This window comes from Diospyros lotus, chromosome 6, assembly GCF_014633365.1.
Source record: "Diospyros lotus cultivar Yz01 chromosome 6, ASM1463336v1, whole genome shotgun sequence".
In the NCBI taxonomy this organism is placed as follows: domain Eukaryota; kingdom Viridiplantae; phylum Streptophyta; class Magnoliopsida; order Ericales; family Ebenaceae; genus Diospyros; species Diospyros lotus.
Genome location: NC_068343.1, coordinates 5,560,826 through 5,577,761, shown reverse-complemented (window position 1 = coordinate 5,577,761; position 16,936 = coordinate 5,560,826). Strand labels below are relative to the sequence as shown.

Genomic DNA, 16,936 nt, shown 5'->3' with positions numbered 1-16,936 from the left:
CTCGTGTTCAATTTGTAGTTCGAGCATCCTCTCCCTCCATTCCATCTCCTCCTCTTCCCACTTCTCCTCCAATTTCATCCTCCTCCTCCGTTCCTCATCAAATTCCCTCTCTAATCTTGTCCTCCTCTCGAATTCCATCCTCGCCCACACCATCTGTCTCTGCTCCAACTCCAATTCTCTTGTCTCCACCCCTTCCTCCCTCTCATTCCTCAGATCCTCCCTCTCCATTTCCGTCTCTCTCTCCTTGCCTTCTCTCTCCAACAAAGCCGCCTCCTTGATCCACTCTCTCTCGCTTCTCCTCTCTTCTCTCCTCATCATCACATCCCTCAATTCCAACACCATGCCACCCACCGAGCCCAATCTTTTACCGTTCTCCCAATGCCCACCAACACCCTTTTTCAACCTCTTCGCCCGGATCAAACCTTGTCCCTCACTCTCCACCCTAAACTCACCATCGCTGGGCACCACATTATCCCCCAAATCGACGTCTTCCTCCAAATCCTCGCTGTCAATCTCGAATCCCAGCCCCAAGACATCGCTCCCATCGGCGAAGAAATGAACACTCTCCTCCCCGAACTTCTTGCCCTTGGCCTCCAATTCGACGTCGCCGAAAACCTCCTTGTACTTCAAGAAGTTCTCCCAGTGGTTCTCGCCGTCGTCCCAGTTGAAGTCGCCGTCGGAGAGGCGAATCTTCTGCTTGACGCCGAGGTACTGGTGGCGCATGTTCTGGACCTTGATGGAGACGTCGCGCCAGGACCACTTGAAGGGGAAGTTGACGGGGTCCTGGAAGTGATGGACGGAGTTGACGTGGTCGGCGATGGGCTTGAACTTCTTCTCGCGGGTCTTGAGCTTGGCTAGGGCTCCCGAGTTGAACAGGTCAGAGTACTTGCCGAGGAGCGTCTGCTCCTCCAGCTCCGACCATTTCTTGCGCTTCATCGCGGTCGTTGGGTTGTAGGGACAGCGTACGTTTGGGGTGGTGGTTCGCCGGGGAGAGAGAATCTCGAAAGTGTCGGAGCCGGGGCAAGGGTCCTGGATTTGAGGACGGGAATCAGATGGCCAAGCCAAGCGTGCGTGGCCACTTGCGGAGTTGCGGGTGGGGCCCGCTTTTCGTTTTCAGTCTCACGAACACTTCAGAGACGTCAGTAGTAGTTGCTGCTGTTGTTGTTGGGCCCATCCTTCATATTGTTGGGCCAAGCCGAGTGGCGGTGTTGTTGGGCTCATCCTGACTTCAATATTGTTCCTTAAAAAATATCAAAATAGCACGATGAGCCCTTGTAAAAAAATAAAATAAAATAAAGTAGCTAGTGCGGTGACCCCAAATCAAAAACCCTAAACCTATAAGCCCAACTTGTAAGCCCATTGGGCAAGAGGCTTCCAGAGTCGGTTGCACGTGGCAACCACGTGGGCCTCACAACGAGCTCAAGCCTTCTCTCTCCAAGTTTCCGCACAGCACTTCTTCGTCGCACCGGGCGGTTCACTTCACACCCAAACTTGATTTGAAACCGGAATCCATCCTCCTCCTTACTTCACCGTCTGTATTCACGCTTCTTCTTCTACGCACTCCGATGGATCCAGAAGCAGCGCTAGGGCTTGTAAAGCAAGGCGTTACTCTTCTCCTCCTCGACGTCCCCCAGTACACTCTCCTCGGCATTGATACTCAGGCAAGAAAATGAAATGCAAAACAAGAGTAATTGTATTAAACATGTCTCCTGGTTGTTCCTTGAATTGTCATCCGATGGCTTAACTATTAATTTTACAAACCGCAGATGTTCTCCGTTGGGCCGGCATTTAAGGGCATCAAGATGATACCGCCTGGTCCTCATTTTATCTATTATAGTTCTTCAAGCAGGTTGTTGGTTCATTTCGAATTTTGAGAACGTCTACCTGTGTGTGTATTTTCGAGTTTTTGACAAGATGAATGTTTAATTTATCTCTGCAGCTGTAATCTGAGTTTTTGTTTTTGGGGTTTTATTATGTGCAGAGGAAACGAATTCTCACCAATAGTCGGCTTCTTCATCGATGCGAACCCCTCTGAGGTTTTAACAGCAATTACTCTCTCTCTGTCTCTCACTGGAATATGTTCGTGCGGCACATGTTAGATTAATGTTTTGCTTAGTGGAGTCTCTCCCGTTTATTTGGCATTAATTTTAGTAGATAAGACGGTAAAGTAAGGTTGTTGGCAATACCACTTGTGAAAGTGTTATTTTTCCTGTAGCTACCAGAGGACTGATGTGCCAGAATTTTCTGATGCGTAATGATATACGAAGAGGAAATATTCGAATTATCATACACAAAGTAGGTGGAGAATATGATTTCAACAATCAATAGAATAGCAATTTCACACATTGAATTGAATCCTGAAATATATACAAGGACAATAAATTTAGGGACCGTAATTCTTTTAGTTGAATGGCTTCCTCAATCTCATTTGTTTGAGACATTTCCTTCTAATCTGAACAATTGGAGCAGAATCAGCAGATGCCGTTACCGAAATATTGAATTTTGAATTATAAGATATGGAACAAACTGGAGATTATTGGGCAGTTGTACAAGATGTTGTGACAGATTTATATTGTTGTTGAAGCGGCTTTGGCAATAGAGATACCTGGTTCAAAATATGAAGTTTCCTTCAGAAGTCATTGTGTAATTTTTTTTTTAAATAATTGACAAAGAGATAAATTTGTGGTTTGCAACCATTACACAGATGAGGTGAAGTGTTAACTTAGTTATGCCAAATGGATGGAAGTTATGAGTTTCACTCTATGTGCGACAGTAGATGTTCCTTTCTCTATTCAGTTTGTACCATCTGGCCAATCTGGGTTGCTAAATTTACACTGCTTTTTTTTCTCTAAACTATGAAGAGCATTCACAAACACAATTGTCTAATATGAAAAACATTAAATCTAAATTTCCATAAGTCAGTTGACTGCATTTGCTTTTTTAAAGCAATTCTTTTTGTTATGTCATATTTGCATGCACCTGCAGGACTGATCTCTCTCCTTTGTTTTTGAGGTATAATAGGTGATTGTTCATAGATGGGATCAACAAGAGGAGCGATTAGTCAAAGTATCAGAAGATGAGGTCTGTAATCTACTTAGCACTTGTTTTTTTTTAAAAAAAAAAAAAGAATGAAGAAGAATAGATAGCATTTGGTGACATTGTTAACAATTAAATATGCTTCCCTTCTGGAGACCTAAAATTAAAGGAAAGGGGTATATGATATACCTTCGTGAAAGATGCAAGTTCTATCAACTCTAGCCCACACATAGATCCTTGTAATATAACTTTCAAGCTGCAACAGCAAGGAGAATTCAGCGCCCCCCCCCCCCGGGCCCTTCTTTTTTCTTGGATGGGTGCTGTATTTCATTCATTGGATGCTACTGTATGTAATACAACCCATCTAGTGACAAATTCTTGTTGTCCATTCTACTTCTTTAGTCAAAACAATTATGCCTTTCTCGCTATACAGTTTTGATTGGTTATCAATTTATTCAGTTATATTTCTTTTATATTTTTTTGCATGCTAGGACACGCTACTGCTTTAGACATTTAATTACATTTATATGAGTCACATATTAGGGGACTTGGTTTAAGGTGGTTCTGAATTAATAACTATGGCAATACTTTATGTTATCTTAGCAGTGCTAACATCTTTAAAGAAAAACTTATTTTACCACAGCCATAACCAGGTATTTTACAAGGGACATCATGCTTTCGTATATTATACTGTTGTGTCTTAAAAGCTAATATGGCTGAAACAAACTAAAAGTTGTAACAAATTGTGAGATTTTTAAATATCAAATTTCAACTTACATAAATTGTTTTCTTGGCTCAAAAACTTGTTGAGTATAATGTTCCCATCCTACAAGTTGGTTTTATTTATGAAGTCAATATTTTCACATCATTTGAAAATTTCCCTATTGTCAGCATCAGGATATAACTTATGAAATATTTTTACTTTCTTTCTCATAGATAGATACACCGATGAGTGTTATGACCTTTGACTACTCTGAGCATATCTTTTATGAAAGGAAGAGAGATATTCTCAAGCAGTAAAAAGCTTGGAGTTCGACAGGCAACTTGGCCCTTACACTCTAAGTCAGTATGGTGATTGGATGCGGCTGTCTAACTACATCACTAAGAGTATAATTGAACGCCTTGGTAAGCATTATTTAATTACTTTAGGGCCTTATTAATTATTTTCTTGTCTAATTGTATCACTCTTTTGGAATTTTTATACTATTTCTTGATGAGGATGTCTACACTAAACGAGGCTCCCTGCTTTACAAGGGTTTTCTAGTAAACTAGTCCTGATGCTCTTAACAGCTACACAATGGGGTCTATATTAGTACTCCACTCTGTAACATATTTACTGTATATTAGCTAGCATGAATATTTGGCAAAGCAGTTTGCACAATTTTGCTGCTGGGCAATGTTAATTAAGAAACACTAAAATGGATTTACAACCTTAGGGGAAAAGAAAAGGATATACAAATGTATTTACTTTTCACTGCCATCTCATGAAACTTTTCCATATGAAGATGGTATTAGAACTTTTTCTCATTATTCCCTCACTAGAGGGTTGTTTCAAGAGGGGCATCTCATGTAAAATTTTGCCACATTGTTGTTTTGCATGGATGTGTATTGACAATTTTAGATGTCAATTAACGTTATGAATACCATACCACTGACGCTAGCTTGGTTAGGTAAGGTGCAATTAATGATGATGACGATGACAGCATTCTGCTCTACTTACCTAGATACTTAAAATTCAAGTTAAACTGAAGTAGGAATAGTTTCTCACTTAAATTTGTCTCCAGCAAGTTGTAGCAAACTTTGGTCACATTTCATTATTTTAATATTTGCTCTATTTACAGAACCAATTGGAGGAGAAATTACTGTTGCATGTGAATCTGAGGTGGTTGGAAGCATTCCTAAAACATCCACGGAGAAAGCCTTGGCTGACCAGTTGAGGAGTAGTAAGTTCTCAAAGTCTGTTGAAAAACCACAGAGAAGAGGTTGTTATTATACATCAATTCCCCGTGTTATCAAGAATAAGGGGATTTCTGGCCAAGAGCTTACTTCTTTGAACCTTGATAAGGTATTGACTGCTGCATGCTTCAAAACTACTTTTGAATCACATATTTGGTCCTTTACTGATTTGCACTGGAACATAACTTTTGGTTCAATTTTACCATCCCTCTCTGCTAAGAATTTTACCTTCTTTCTCATTTGGTTAATATTTATTCATCTGTTTTCAGACAAAATTGTTGGAGAGCATATTAATGAAAGACTATGGCCTTTCTGAGGACTTAATTCTAGGCGAGCTGCAATTTGCTTTTGTTGCATTTCTGGTAGGATACAGCAAGATGGCATGTCCCAAGCTATTTCTATTGTCCTTTTTTTTCCTTTCCTCTGTGTCTACTTTATTTTAAATACATCTAATCATATTGCAGAAATCAGATTTATGACATGTATAATGTTGCAGATGGGACAATCACTCCAAGCATTTCTTCAGTGGAAATCATTAGCTAGCCTCTTTCTGGGCTGTACGGAAGCTGTAAGAACTGATTCTATTTGTCTGTTATCCATTACTTAATGAGCTATTGTATATATAGGTTTTGTTCCTTTATGAATGTAATCATTTAATGTTTCAATCAATATTACTGCTCAGGTTTTTTTATATGATGTTTTGTAGGTTGATAAGTTGGTTTGGGGTCATTGTACAAACTGTGTTTTGACTTTCTGTTTTTCCTTTTCTGGGATGGGTGCTCTAACAATCGCTGTATTTGATTATTGTTTAAGCCCCATCTAGTATGTTGGAATCAAACAAACTGGAATAAAATGCAATGTTGAAATGGTAGTGTAAAATAGAAGGGAAACAAGTAATTTTTCTTATTCCCTTAGTTGCTGAAATAGAACAAGGTGGGATTGAGATTGTGATGGCGTTGCCTGTTTTTGCCTCTTTCTGCAACCATGTAAACCAAAATGCATCAAACTCTGTTCCAAAATTAGTTTGGAGTAAAAAAATTGCACAAGATTTATACCACTCTTTGGTTGGATCTTGTGGTCGATGCTCATGGCTGTTGATGTGATGGTAGGCATTGGAGATTGGTAGTTTTAATAGTTGCTGTTAGATGTCTGCCGTTAAAGAGGAGTGTGTAGGAATATGGTCATCCAGATTGAGGGTTGGAGTAACAAGGGATGGCATGATCGATCATCTGAACGACAAGGGATGGCAGTATGGGTCCCCAGAAACATTACAGCCGGTGATCAATTGATCAAGATGGAGTAAGCTATATATATATAACATATTTGTTTGTTCACATATAAATGAGTGATAAATCTAAAGTTTTTCTTTTATATTTAGGTATTTCAGACAGAGGAGAATGACTAGCCTGATAAATATTGGAATAGGCACAATGGGTTTACCTTTGACACTTCAGTTGGCGAGATCAAACCTCGGAATAGCAAGATAGATTGGTCATCGTTTTCACACATTTGAATGTACCAAACCTGACCTAGGTATACCAAATTGTGTTATATTCTTTTGGTATAGATTTTTTTTTTATCCATCCATACTTTCTCTTTGTTACTTTGAATCTTCCTTGCTACAGTGGATTGACCAGCTGACATTCAAGCACTTCATCATGTTTTCTCATGACACAATACTGGCTTAATGATCTAGCATGACACAAAAAGATACACCTACCCTTCTGCAGAGGCTGATCTCCTCATGGTTGATAAGTTCTAAAAAATGTTGTAGGGGTGGTAAACTGAAATTTGAAAGACGGATTGAATTGTTCTGAACTTTCAGTTTATTGTACTAGGCAGGGAGGTTAAGCAGTCAGGGAAATATGTTGATTATGGCGTGAGCGTTATACTAGTTCATCAGTGGTTGTTTGCTTTGAGACTCTTCTGTTTGAAATTGAGTGCTTTATTCAAGCAGAAACATTTGGTTTAGGAGCTTGGCATCAAGATGGTTTGCCTGCATGATGAATGGGAAGACTGCTCTCAAGGATGGAGAGCCAGACTGACAAGGAACACCAAGATGGTATGCTGATGAGTTACAGCAAGATAGGTCCTTGGAATAATCACATGTTGTGGTGGATTGGAAATTTGCATTATATGGCATTATCAATATATACTGCAACTTAATAATCACATCTTGCATAGTTTGTTTTATATTTGTATCAGGCTCCATGTTAACAGAGAGCTAAAATCATTACTGAGCTAGACATACTGCAGGGATATAATCTTATCATTCTCTATTAGCCCCTGTAGACTCCTCTGAACTATATTACTCCTAGATAACTTGCTGTGAACTCTTGACATTCAGAAACATCAGGAACTGTCCTGTTTCTTTTCCACTACGAGGTTGAAAGCAAGAAGATCAAGTTCATTTCGTTACTTTCAGTTTTTTGTATTTAATAAATTCATTCTCATTGTTCAACAGGGTTTGCAATTATTCTTGCATATGAACCAGTCAGAGAGTGGGGGGGAACATATATTTTTGTCTAGATTTCATCCTTTAGAAATGGCAAGTGCCAAAATGTAAATGAGAATAATAAAAAAAGGGATTGCTATATGAAGCATATAATTTTAACCTTGCTAATATTAAATTTCATGGAAGAAGTTTGGCTGTGTGGTACCTACCTCTATGTTAGGCTTGATTAGCATTTTATGATATTATGGCAAATTCAATCACTTAAGTTTGGAACAATACCATCCTCCTTCAACTATTATGGGATATCATATCCAATTGTATGTGGAAGTTTTATATAGCATCAATTTAATTAGATTCACTTTTTCCTTGAGTTTTCATTATACTGTCTGAACATTTATTTTTCTGCAGCCCCTTCATACAAGGAGTCAACTTTTTACAAAGGTAATATTCTGATATGTACCTTAATCTTAAATAATCTTGAATTTTTTGTTGAGAATGTCGTTCATGTTAATGTGGAATCCTTCAGAATCAAGTTTTTGGAGCAATTCACATATAGAGGTTGCATCCTATGTTCTCTTCTGTCAATTAAAATCATATCCTCTATCTGGTTATTCTGAAATCTATTTTCAAATAAAAAATCTTGTTTATCATTTTTCTCTCTGGGACATACTTCTGAATAATTCTTGTGTCGTCTAGTGTAAAAAATCAAAGAAAAATACTGTAATTTATGAACTTTCAGATGTTCTTTGTTTGCCACACTGTTGATCATGGTATTTTGGGCCTTTAACTTATTCTAATTTCACCTTCTGGTATTTCACACTGTTGACTCTATTGGTGCTCATGTTCTCCAATGTATATTACTATTTTTTACTTTCCTATCCCTATTAATTATTTCTCTGTTTCATGCTTTTGCTTCTTTTTTCTTTTCCTGTTGCATGGTTTCCATTTTCAGTAATATTAGATGGGCGTACACTATTAGACATTCTTCAGATGTTCATTGCTTTGTCTTGCCAGCTCATTTATCTTCTTTTCTTGTCTTCGCAATGCGTATTGTTCTTTCTTTTCTTTAGTGTTCTTTTTTTTTGGGGGGGGGGGGGGGGGGGGGGGGGTGGGGGGGTGAGAGGTATTTTTTCTTCCTGCTGATTCTGAAGTGAGATTAACGTATTGCAGTTTATTAAAGTTATCTATTACCAGCTGAAGTATGGATTTCAGAAAGAGCAAAAAGATACTGGTTGTGCAGGCAAGGGTGTGTCAGCATTGTTAGATGAGTCTTGGTTGTCTGCTGATAGCTTTTTGTACCATCTTTGCAAGGTAATCTTACAAGATGGTAAGATATTCATCTGCAACCATCCAGCATTCCATTTGTGGCTATTGCATAGTCTGCAGTGCCCAAAAACCAGGAAATTGCTGCCTAAAAAACTCTCATGTTTCTTGGATTAAATCTGGAGTTCAAATCTACTTGAATGCTGACATTTTTCTGAAATTCCATCAGATTAAATTGTAAATTATTCAGATATGCATAATTTTTGTCTTTTATACTCTGATGACTGAGTTATTATTTCAGGATTTCTTTTCATTGGTTCTGGAAGCTCCAGTTGTCGATGGAGATCTTTTGACTTGGGTGCATTTTCTCATCCTTTTTCTTATTTTGTGCTATTGTACATTGATATCTTTTTCTTACAAATTAGGAAAGTATTTCAAAAAATATAAATCAATTTGTATTTTCTTCATGACAGATGCTAAATAACCACATCCTAGTGACGAAAGACTTTTTGAGCAACTTTACTTCAAATTAGATTCTTGGAAGACTTGATATACATATACACACACATGCATATAATGGATAAAATAAAAAGAACTGCAGTCCCATTTTTCTGAAAGTAAACCTCCAGATCTCAGAAGGGGGAGCAAGAATCTGTTTGATAATCTCTTTTAGGAGCATCACTAGGGAGTTAAGAAACTTTTAATGATAGTTACTGTAGGAGGTAGGTACAACGTTGAGATACAGAACAGGATACATGCCGGTACATATTTTCATGTGAGTTTGGAAAATTATTATTGAAAGTGCAGCTGTATGTTATTGTCCTCTTTGACATGCATTTTAATTATCTTTTCTGTTTTAAACTGGAGATCTCAAATTGCTGCATCCACCTAAAGCTGCCTGAAACTAGTTAAGACATATACTTGATGATCGTCTTTCAATTAGCTCCTAGTTAAGCTTCAGAATTGGATTTTCTAAATTTCCTAAGTTGTGCATAGACTGCAGACAGAATAATGTTGCATCGAGGACTAAATTCTACCTTTTTTATAGACAAGGAAATTGAAGGAGCTGCTTGAGGACACTCTTGGATGGAATTTCGAACAGCAGAGTTTGGAAGATGCAATGTACTGTGAAGAAGATGATGAGGTCAGCATAATGTGCAAGAGCAGTTTGTGATTTCTTTTCTTTTAATCTCTCTCAGCCCACATTATCTTGTGCAGTTTGCTCCGGTTGTTGAGATCTTAGAGACTGACAAAGACTTGGCTGCTTAGACAAGGACCAGAGGCCACCAACGTTTATCATCTAGCAATCAGCAAATGTGGTACAGGTAGTTTCTGGCACCTTCAGGACCTCTGCAAGTCGGCAGTGAAGCTAATTATGCTAACATGACATGTTTAAAACTCAATATAATTATGAATTCATATTCTACTGATAAGAAGAAAACTGCAATGCATGCGTGTGTGAAGTGATGGAAATGTTTATATTAGTGGCGGAAGTCAAATTAAATTTGGTGCTCTTTTGAGCTTTTTGGTTAGTAGATCCGTGATTTTGATGGCTTTTTTTATTTTTTTGGTTCCATTAACAAGTTATTTTGGACGCGTAAAAACATGTGATTGATTTGATTTGAGATATGATGACATGGTGAAAGGCACAAAATATTTTTCTTGCGTACAGACAGTCCCATTACAGCGGCAAAGGTAAAAGATGTTTTTTCATACTTTTAGCTGCTTCCACGTTTTTATAGCCAGATTGAAGATGAGGTTGAAGATAAACAAATGTTTTGTTTTTGATGTGCTAATTACTATTACATTTGAACAGTTTGCTAAGCATTTTGAACACATACAGTTTTCGTTGTTTTACCATTTTCTCTATCTTAGAAAAAAAAAATTTATTTAACAACAAATGCTAATATATGCCCCTCTTACGGGTAGGCCTGGTCTAAGAAGTTATAGTGGCCTTTTTGGTAATTAAGTTCGAATTTCCTTAAAGCTAAATATACACGGAGATGTTTTTTTATGTATATTTGGTACGTGTGATTATTTGAGTTATTGTCATGTACATTTGAAAAACAGTGTACATCTGGAAAACTATATATTTAACACTTGCCTCCCTATTTCAAGCCCACGGGCTGGTTGTTGGATTGCACAACCTATATTTTTCCCGGACGGTTGGTTTGTTTTCATGACTTGGAGGTGTCAGGGTTCAATTTTCTTAATTGGTTTCTCTTTCTCTCTCTCTCTCTCTCTCTCTGAATGTAACAGGGTTTTGTCTTTTCATTAGTAAGTATTCCTGCTACATCATTTTTGAAAAGATTTCCCGTATAAGAATTGTGGATTGCCCAGAAAAGAAAAAAGATATGCAGTAACATATTTTTCTTTAACTTCGTGATAAATAATTTATTAAAATAGTTTATATCTTTAAAAATTCTATTATTACATTAGGGCAAAGTGCATATGCATATGCATAAATTATTTTATCTTAGTTAAAAATCTTAACTCCATACAGAATGTAATCCCATTCTTGTCTATTTTTGGTTCCCTCTCCTTTTCTCTAAGGATGAGTGGATATAAAATGGTGCCTGCCCTGGGTTGATGGTGCCCGTTCAATCTCAGTTGCACAAAGCCACCATGAAAGGTTCTCAATGTTAATGGGTGCCAGAGCCTAAGCATCATGACAACTTTTAAGGTTCATGTGGCTAATTTTAAGTTGCACGCTTGTTAGTTACCTCTTTGAATGGGAATTCCAATTTTCCAGATCTATCCTTGAACAATTATTTAGGACTAAACTCTGCATTATCTGTTTAAAGTTTGATTTGCTGTGTTGCTTCCTGTTTATCTGCAGATGATTACGGAACCACTTTACTATTGTTTGCTGGGCTTCTTTCTTTTACATGTATGTATGTACTTGTCTTTTTATACAATTTTTTATGTGATATTGAGTATTATATATTTGTACTAGTTCGTTATCAGACTCTTTAACTTGAAAACTAAGCTAAATTTTCTATGTATGACTATGATGGATATAGAAAAACCAAGGTTGAAAAACCAAAATAAAATTCTTTGTAGGTGGGATGATGTGAGGTGACCCAAATGAATTTTTGGCCAACTTCTTTAATTTGGGGCTGAGCCAGAAACTTGTTATTCCTAGTCATTCCTATCTTAGAGGTATCTTGCCCTTGAAAGAATCTAATTTTGCCTTTCTTTTTTGGTCTTTTTCTTTTTCTGTGCTCCAGATTTAGCCTTAATTTCATTTTCAAATGGACTTCCTAACTCCTAAGCTGAGGCATGATTCGAATTAAAAATAGTCAACTTCAATAATTTATTCTTAAAAAAACATTCCCTCTCTTTCATTTTATTCTTTTGAATAGTATTTATTAAAATAAATAAGATAAAATTATATCAAGAAAAATTAGAATATTTTCTGAATTAAAATATGAAATAGTTAAAGATAAAATTGAGGAGAATTTTAAGATTTTTATTAAATTATTTGTTAAATTTTTTAAAATATATTAAAGGTATATATGTTATTTTTTTTATTTGTAAAGTTTAAGATATGTTTATTTGGTGGAGGGCGAGATAAATTTATTTAAAAAATATTAGATAATAAGTTACGTAATTTTTTTTATAAGGATTATTAGATAAGTTTAATAAATATATTAAAAAGAATAAAAATTTATAATATTTTTTATATTTTATTTTTTTTAATTTATATCTTAGTTAATTAGATTCTAATACATTTAAATAAATTTCTGTAGTTCCTTTCTTTGTTCTAGGCTTAATAAAAATAAAGCTCAATTAAGTCACCATTTCAATGATGTAACAAAATAATTAACACTACATTGTACAGATTTGTTTTTTTTTTTAAAAAAAAAAAAACAATTAAGAGTCGAGAGTGAATAATGGGTGATTGATTGGTGGGTCACCCTTTCGAATTAATGAAATCAAAAAGTGGGTAAGAAAAGGGGCCTAAGGAGGCAAAAGCTGTATTCCCACGTAGAAGCTTCCCTTCTAATTAATACTAATTAATTGAGGCCCAAAAAAGCTAATGCCAGACCAAAGGAAGTGGTGCTTCCAATAATCATTCCTCCCCCAACTTTGCACGTAATTTATTCCGCAAGTGACATTACACTTTCACTAATTTAACATTCCGTGCGGCGGTATGGGGCACAGTTTGGCCACAAAGAGACACTAATTGTTGGGAAATAGTGGAAAAACAAAATGCTTCTAAGATTATGTCTTATTACCCCCCACTTTTTTTTCCTTCATGAGTTATATATATAAATGAGTCACATCATTTCTGTACAGAATTTCGTTTGTAAATTGTTAATTTGGTTGATTAGTTAAATTAACTTTTATGTTTGAGCGGCGGGGGGTTTGAAATGAGACTGCCATTATAATGATCATTAAATTATTATGGAATTAGAAAGGTAGAAGGAATGTTGTCTCTTCTCTTCGGATGGTAATTGGCTATAATCAAAAGATAAGATGAGGCCAATATATACCCCCTTTTGCTGTATGGTTGTCACCATCATGTAATTAATACTGTCTTTGAACAGCAGAGAGAGAGAGAGAGAGAGAGAGAGTTTAATTAGATTCATCTTGGAAGCAGAAGATCAAAATAAGATATTTGCATACATACATACATATATGTATGTATGTATGCAGTTGTGCTTGATGAGATTAAGCAATGCAACATGAAAGGCTATAGTTTGTTCATTATGAATTTGTCGCCTAGGGGGCGATGATTACGTATGTGTATATATATATATATATATATATATGGGTAAAGATTTGGATAAGATTTCATTACCAAAACTAGTGTTTCTGTCTTTATGGGTATTTATATACTAATGTTATTACATCACTACAGTATACAAAAGCCAGAATTTGCGGAGATGTATGTATTGATTCAATAAATATAAGTCCACTTCACATCACTTGAAAATCTTGAAATATAGAACAAAATATTAAGAGCAAAGAGATGATCACCTAAAAGGGTTGTATATATATATATAGATTTTCTTAAAAAAAAAAAACTTCTCATGGGTATTAATAAAATACTAAAGAGTCATTAATCTTCTTTAATTAACAATATAAATCCTAATTATTCTCAGAATTTTAAGATTTTAGCTAAAAAACTTTCATTCACCAAATCATGATGGCATAAACTAAATAACACTTTTTATATAAACGGCCTTGGTTGCATTGACTGTTAAACCCATATATATCTTGTTATAATTTAGGTTAAGAAGAATCTAATTCTACCACCACGCACACCTCAAGACTCATTCTTGACTAATGCAATTCCCACCATTAATATTTAGCGTTTGGTGGCTGAACCCTCTCCTCCCCTTTCCGTCCTTTACAAAAGTATGAATGAATCGTATTATATGCTTCTGCTAGACATTTTGCGTAGATTTGAAACCGAGAAATGTCCAACTTACTGTAGTTCCTTTGAATCTTTGGCCTACCAAGAACTGAAAAACAAAACAAATTTCTCTTCTCTCGTTTTTTGTTTTTTTTTTTGTTTTTGTTTTTGGGTTCATATATATATATATATATATATGATGCCAATTAACAGAATCTCTTCTTCGTCTTCTCTTCTTCTTCTTCTTCTTTTTTGGCAAAGTAAATTTACATTCCAACGAAGAAGTGAGATGAGTTTGAACAGATTCTTCATTCAATAGCTTCATGTTCAAAGTATTTTCACACAATTTTGATTAAAAACATAGCATAAAAATAATGTGACAATGGCATATTCTTAGCACTGTAAAATAGTGGGTTTTTTTTATTCCCCAACCAGTATATATATATATATATATATATGTTGAACCATATATCTGCTATTGTGTTTCTTGTATAATAAGTAAACCTTCTTTTGCAATATTCTGTTTATTTTTTTATAGCACAATGGAATACTAAATTAAACCTAGCCATGACTTAACCATTAATGACAAACCAATGGAGAGGCCATTGGTTATTATAACTGCAAGTTCAGTTAAGGGCAAGTTAATTTACAGCCTTCCCATGGCAATGCATGCATGGGATCACTCTTATATATTAAAGACCACAAGAAAACATCAAAATACAGTAGTAAATTTCCACTTCATCAACACAACTACCGGACTAGAAATTAAGCCTTAAATATGCCAAAGAAGTACTCAACTTGAGTTATGATGATGATATATATATATATATATTATATATGTTGTTGTTGTTCACATGATGGAGCATGCATTTGGGTTATCGTCACTAAAGAGAAAGGTGAATCTCTCTTCGGGAGCCATGGGGCCAGCAGCAGCTGGAACAGCTTGAGCAACATTCCTAACATAGCCTGCCGGTGCCCTCTTGTCATAGGCTTGGGATGCGAAGGGATAGTAAACCAAGTTGTATGGGATGTAAGGCCAGAATTCTGCTCTCTTTCCGGTGCTCTTTACTTTCTTCAACACCTTGTTTGGATCCACAAACCCACTCACTTTCACCCGGCTTTGCTTTCTGTCCACCTCCACAGATCTCACGCCTACATATATATACAGAGAGAGAGAGAGAGAGAGAGAGAGAGAGAGAGAGTTAAGATTTAAGACTCAACTTAACTTCAGAAAGATCAAATAAACGAACGTTAATATAAGATTAAAAGCAGGGTTTGAGAGCTTTGCTAGCTACTTGTGTTTGTGTTTTCATATTTTGTGTCAATAATTATTGTTGGGCAGAGATGAAGTCTTTTAGTTTTCTCCACCAACTGCACTAGTCTCTTATGTCGTGAAGACCAAATTTAAATAATAAGTAACGATTTGATTTCTTTTCTTTCTTTCTTTCTTTTCTTTATCTTGCAGAAGTAATCATAGAGAAACTGCAGCAAAACTTTGAAAAACATATATAATTATGCTTAATTACATTTGAACACATGAATTATTACTTGCATGCGCATATTCCTTGAAGTGGATCGAAGTGAGCTGAATGAACACTTCCACATGCAAAACAGTTTGATAATATACTCTAGTATGAATGACACGCTAATTGTAAAGAGGTTTCTTATATATGTTTTTTTCCCACCTAAACTATTGATACATATTCATCCACAAATTCCATGATTTCTTCTTAATTTTGAAGCTACGTACAGAAAATGCACTACCATGAGAAACAGAGAGGGGGAAAGCTGCGTATAAGAACCTTTCATGGAGGTAACAGCATTTTTAACTCTTCTTTCGCAGCCATCACAGTCCATTTTCACTTTGATCTCCACTGTCTGAGAAAGAAAGAAAGCCCCATATATATAATATCCATCCATCAGAAAGGGAAAGAAACTAAGACCAAAAGAAACTAAGAAAATTGGAAGGAGAAACTGAGAGGATAGTTGTTTGCAGAACATCAAACTAGCCTGGAGCCAATAATGAGCACCTGCATTGGTTTGCGTTTCCTTGATCTTGTGCTTGTGACAGTGCAAAAGTTGGAGAGATAGTCAAGAGCACCCATCTTGCTTCCTTCCTTCTCTTACGCCTAAAGCAAAGTAAGCCGAGAGAGAGAGAGAGAGAGAGAGAGAGAGAGGATATATATTGAATAGAAGGAAGAGTTGGGTACTACTTGTATATATAAGTGTGAGGAGGAGTAGCTGCTGTGTGTTGCCCACAAACCCTGCTAATGTGCCTTGAAATTATGAGAGGGGCAGCAGTGCTTTGAAAGTCCTGACTTGTTTATGGCAGATGAGCTAATAACAAAATGTTTATAAAGTACTTTTATGTTTCCTTTCGCTTTCGTTCACTGGGTTTGGCTTTTGCTTTTCCATATATATAATTATACCACAATAATGGCTCCAGTACTTTGATTCTTTCTTTCAACGTTTCAAGGGAATACAAATTAATTTGAGTTTTATAAAATTTTCATGAAAATTGTAGCAACTTAGCAGCAATTATATATATATATACATATATATATATATGTGTGTGTGTGTGTTAACATTTCCTTCCAAATTTGACCCGATCCCTAAGGTGGCTAGCTAGCACTTTTAAAAAAATATAAAAAGTGAACAGAAACACTCAAAAGGACACCCAAGTCGGTCATTATTCCATAATTACATAGCATAAAAAGGTTTCATCATAGCATCTCAAGGCGAAACATGAAGAAGATGAAGAAGAAGAAAGAGCTGGCAACCAGCACCAGGTTAATTACTTGACGTCGTCACTTTTGCTCTAGCACCTTTTTGCATTAGGTTTTAGACATGGATTATTGTCT

The 16,936-nt window shown here is 36.1% G+C and overlaps 2 protein-coding genes across 2 annotated transcripts; one reads left to right on the top strand and one right to left on the bottom strand.

The window, feature by feature from the left end:
• Window positions 1-1,443: 1,443 nt before the first annotated feature.
• LOC127804839 (uncharacterized) lies at window positions 1,444-12,027 on the top strand. Its single transcript, XM_052341877.1, has 15 exons — window positions 1,444-1,656; window positions 1,762-1,849; window positions 1,982-2,036; window positions 3,022-3,081; window positions 4,032-4,161; window positions 4,878-5,101; window positions 5,262-5,354; window positions 5,489-5,560; window positions 7,856-7,888; window positions 8,618-8,758; window positions 9,012-9,068; window positions 9,759-9,854; window positions 9,929-10,035; window positions 11,264-11,600; window positions 11,774-12,027. The coding sequence occupies exons 1-13, from the start codon at window positions 1,566-1,568 to the stop codon at window positions 9,977-9,979; spliced, it is 1,191 nt and encodes a 396-aa protein (XP_052197837.1). The 5' UTR covers window positions 1,444-1,565; the 3' UTR covers window positions 9,980-10,035; window positions 11,264-11,600; window positions 11,774-12,027.
• Window positions 12,028-14,724: 2,697 nt separating this feature from the next.
• LOC127804859 (heavy metal-associated isoprenylated plant protein 21-like) lies at window positions 14,725-16,569 on the bottom strand. Its single transcript, XM_052341913.1, has 3 exons — window positions 16,106-16,569; window positions 15,878-15,953; window positions 14,725-15,227 (listed from the first exon to the last, which is right to left on the bottom strand). The coding sequence occupies exons 1-3, from the start codon at window positions 16,178-16,180 to the stop codon at window positions 14,926-14,928; spliced, it is 453 nt and encodes a 150-aa protein (XP_052197873.1). The 5' UTR covers window positions 16,181-16,569; the 3' UTR covers window positions 14,725-14,925.
• Between the last annotated feature and the right edge of the window lie 367 nt (window positions 16,570-16,936).

Coding starts and splice junctions, on each gene's coding strand:
- LOC127804839 (XM_052341877.1), top strand. CDS start 1,566: ATGGATCCAGAAGCAGCGCTAGGGCTTGTAAAGCAAGGCGTTACTCTT. Junction 5,355..5,488: donor TTGCTTTTGTTGCATTTCTG/GTAGGATACAGC, acceptor ATAATGTTGCAG/ATGGGACAATCACTCCAAGC. Junction 9,069..9,758: donor ATGGAGATCTTTTGACTTGG/GTGCATTTTCTC, acceptor CCTTTTTTATAG/ACAAGGAAATTGAAGGAGCT.
- LOC127804859 (XM_052341913.1), bottom strand. CDS start 16,180: ATGGGTGCTCTTGACTATCTCTCCAACTTTTGCACTGTCACAAGCACA. Junction 15,954..16,105: donor GGAAACGCAAACCAATGCAG/GTGCTCATTATT, acceptor TTTCTTTCTCAG/ACAGTGGAGATCAAAGTGAA. Junction 15,228..15,877: donor TGCTGTTACCTCCATGAAAG/GTTCTTATACGC, acceptor ATATATATGTAG/GCGTGAGATCTGTGGAGGTG.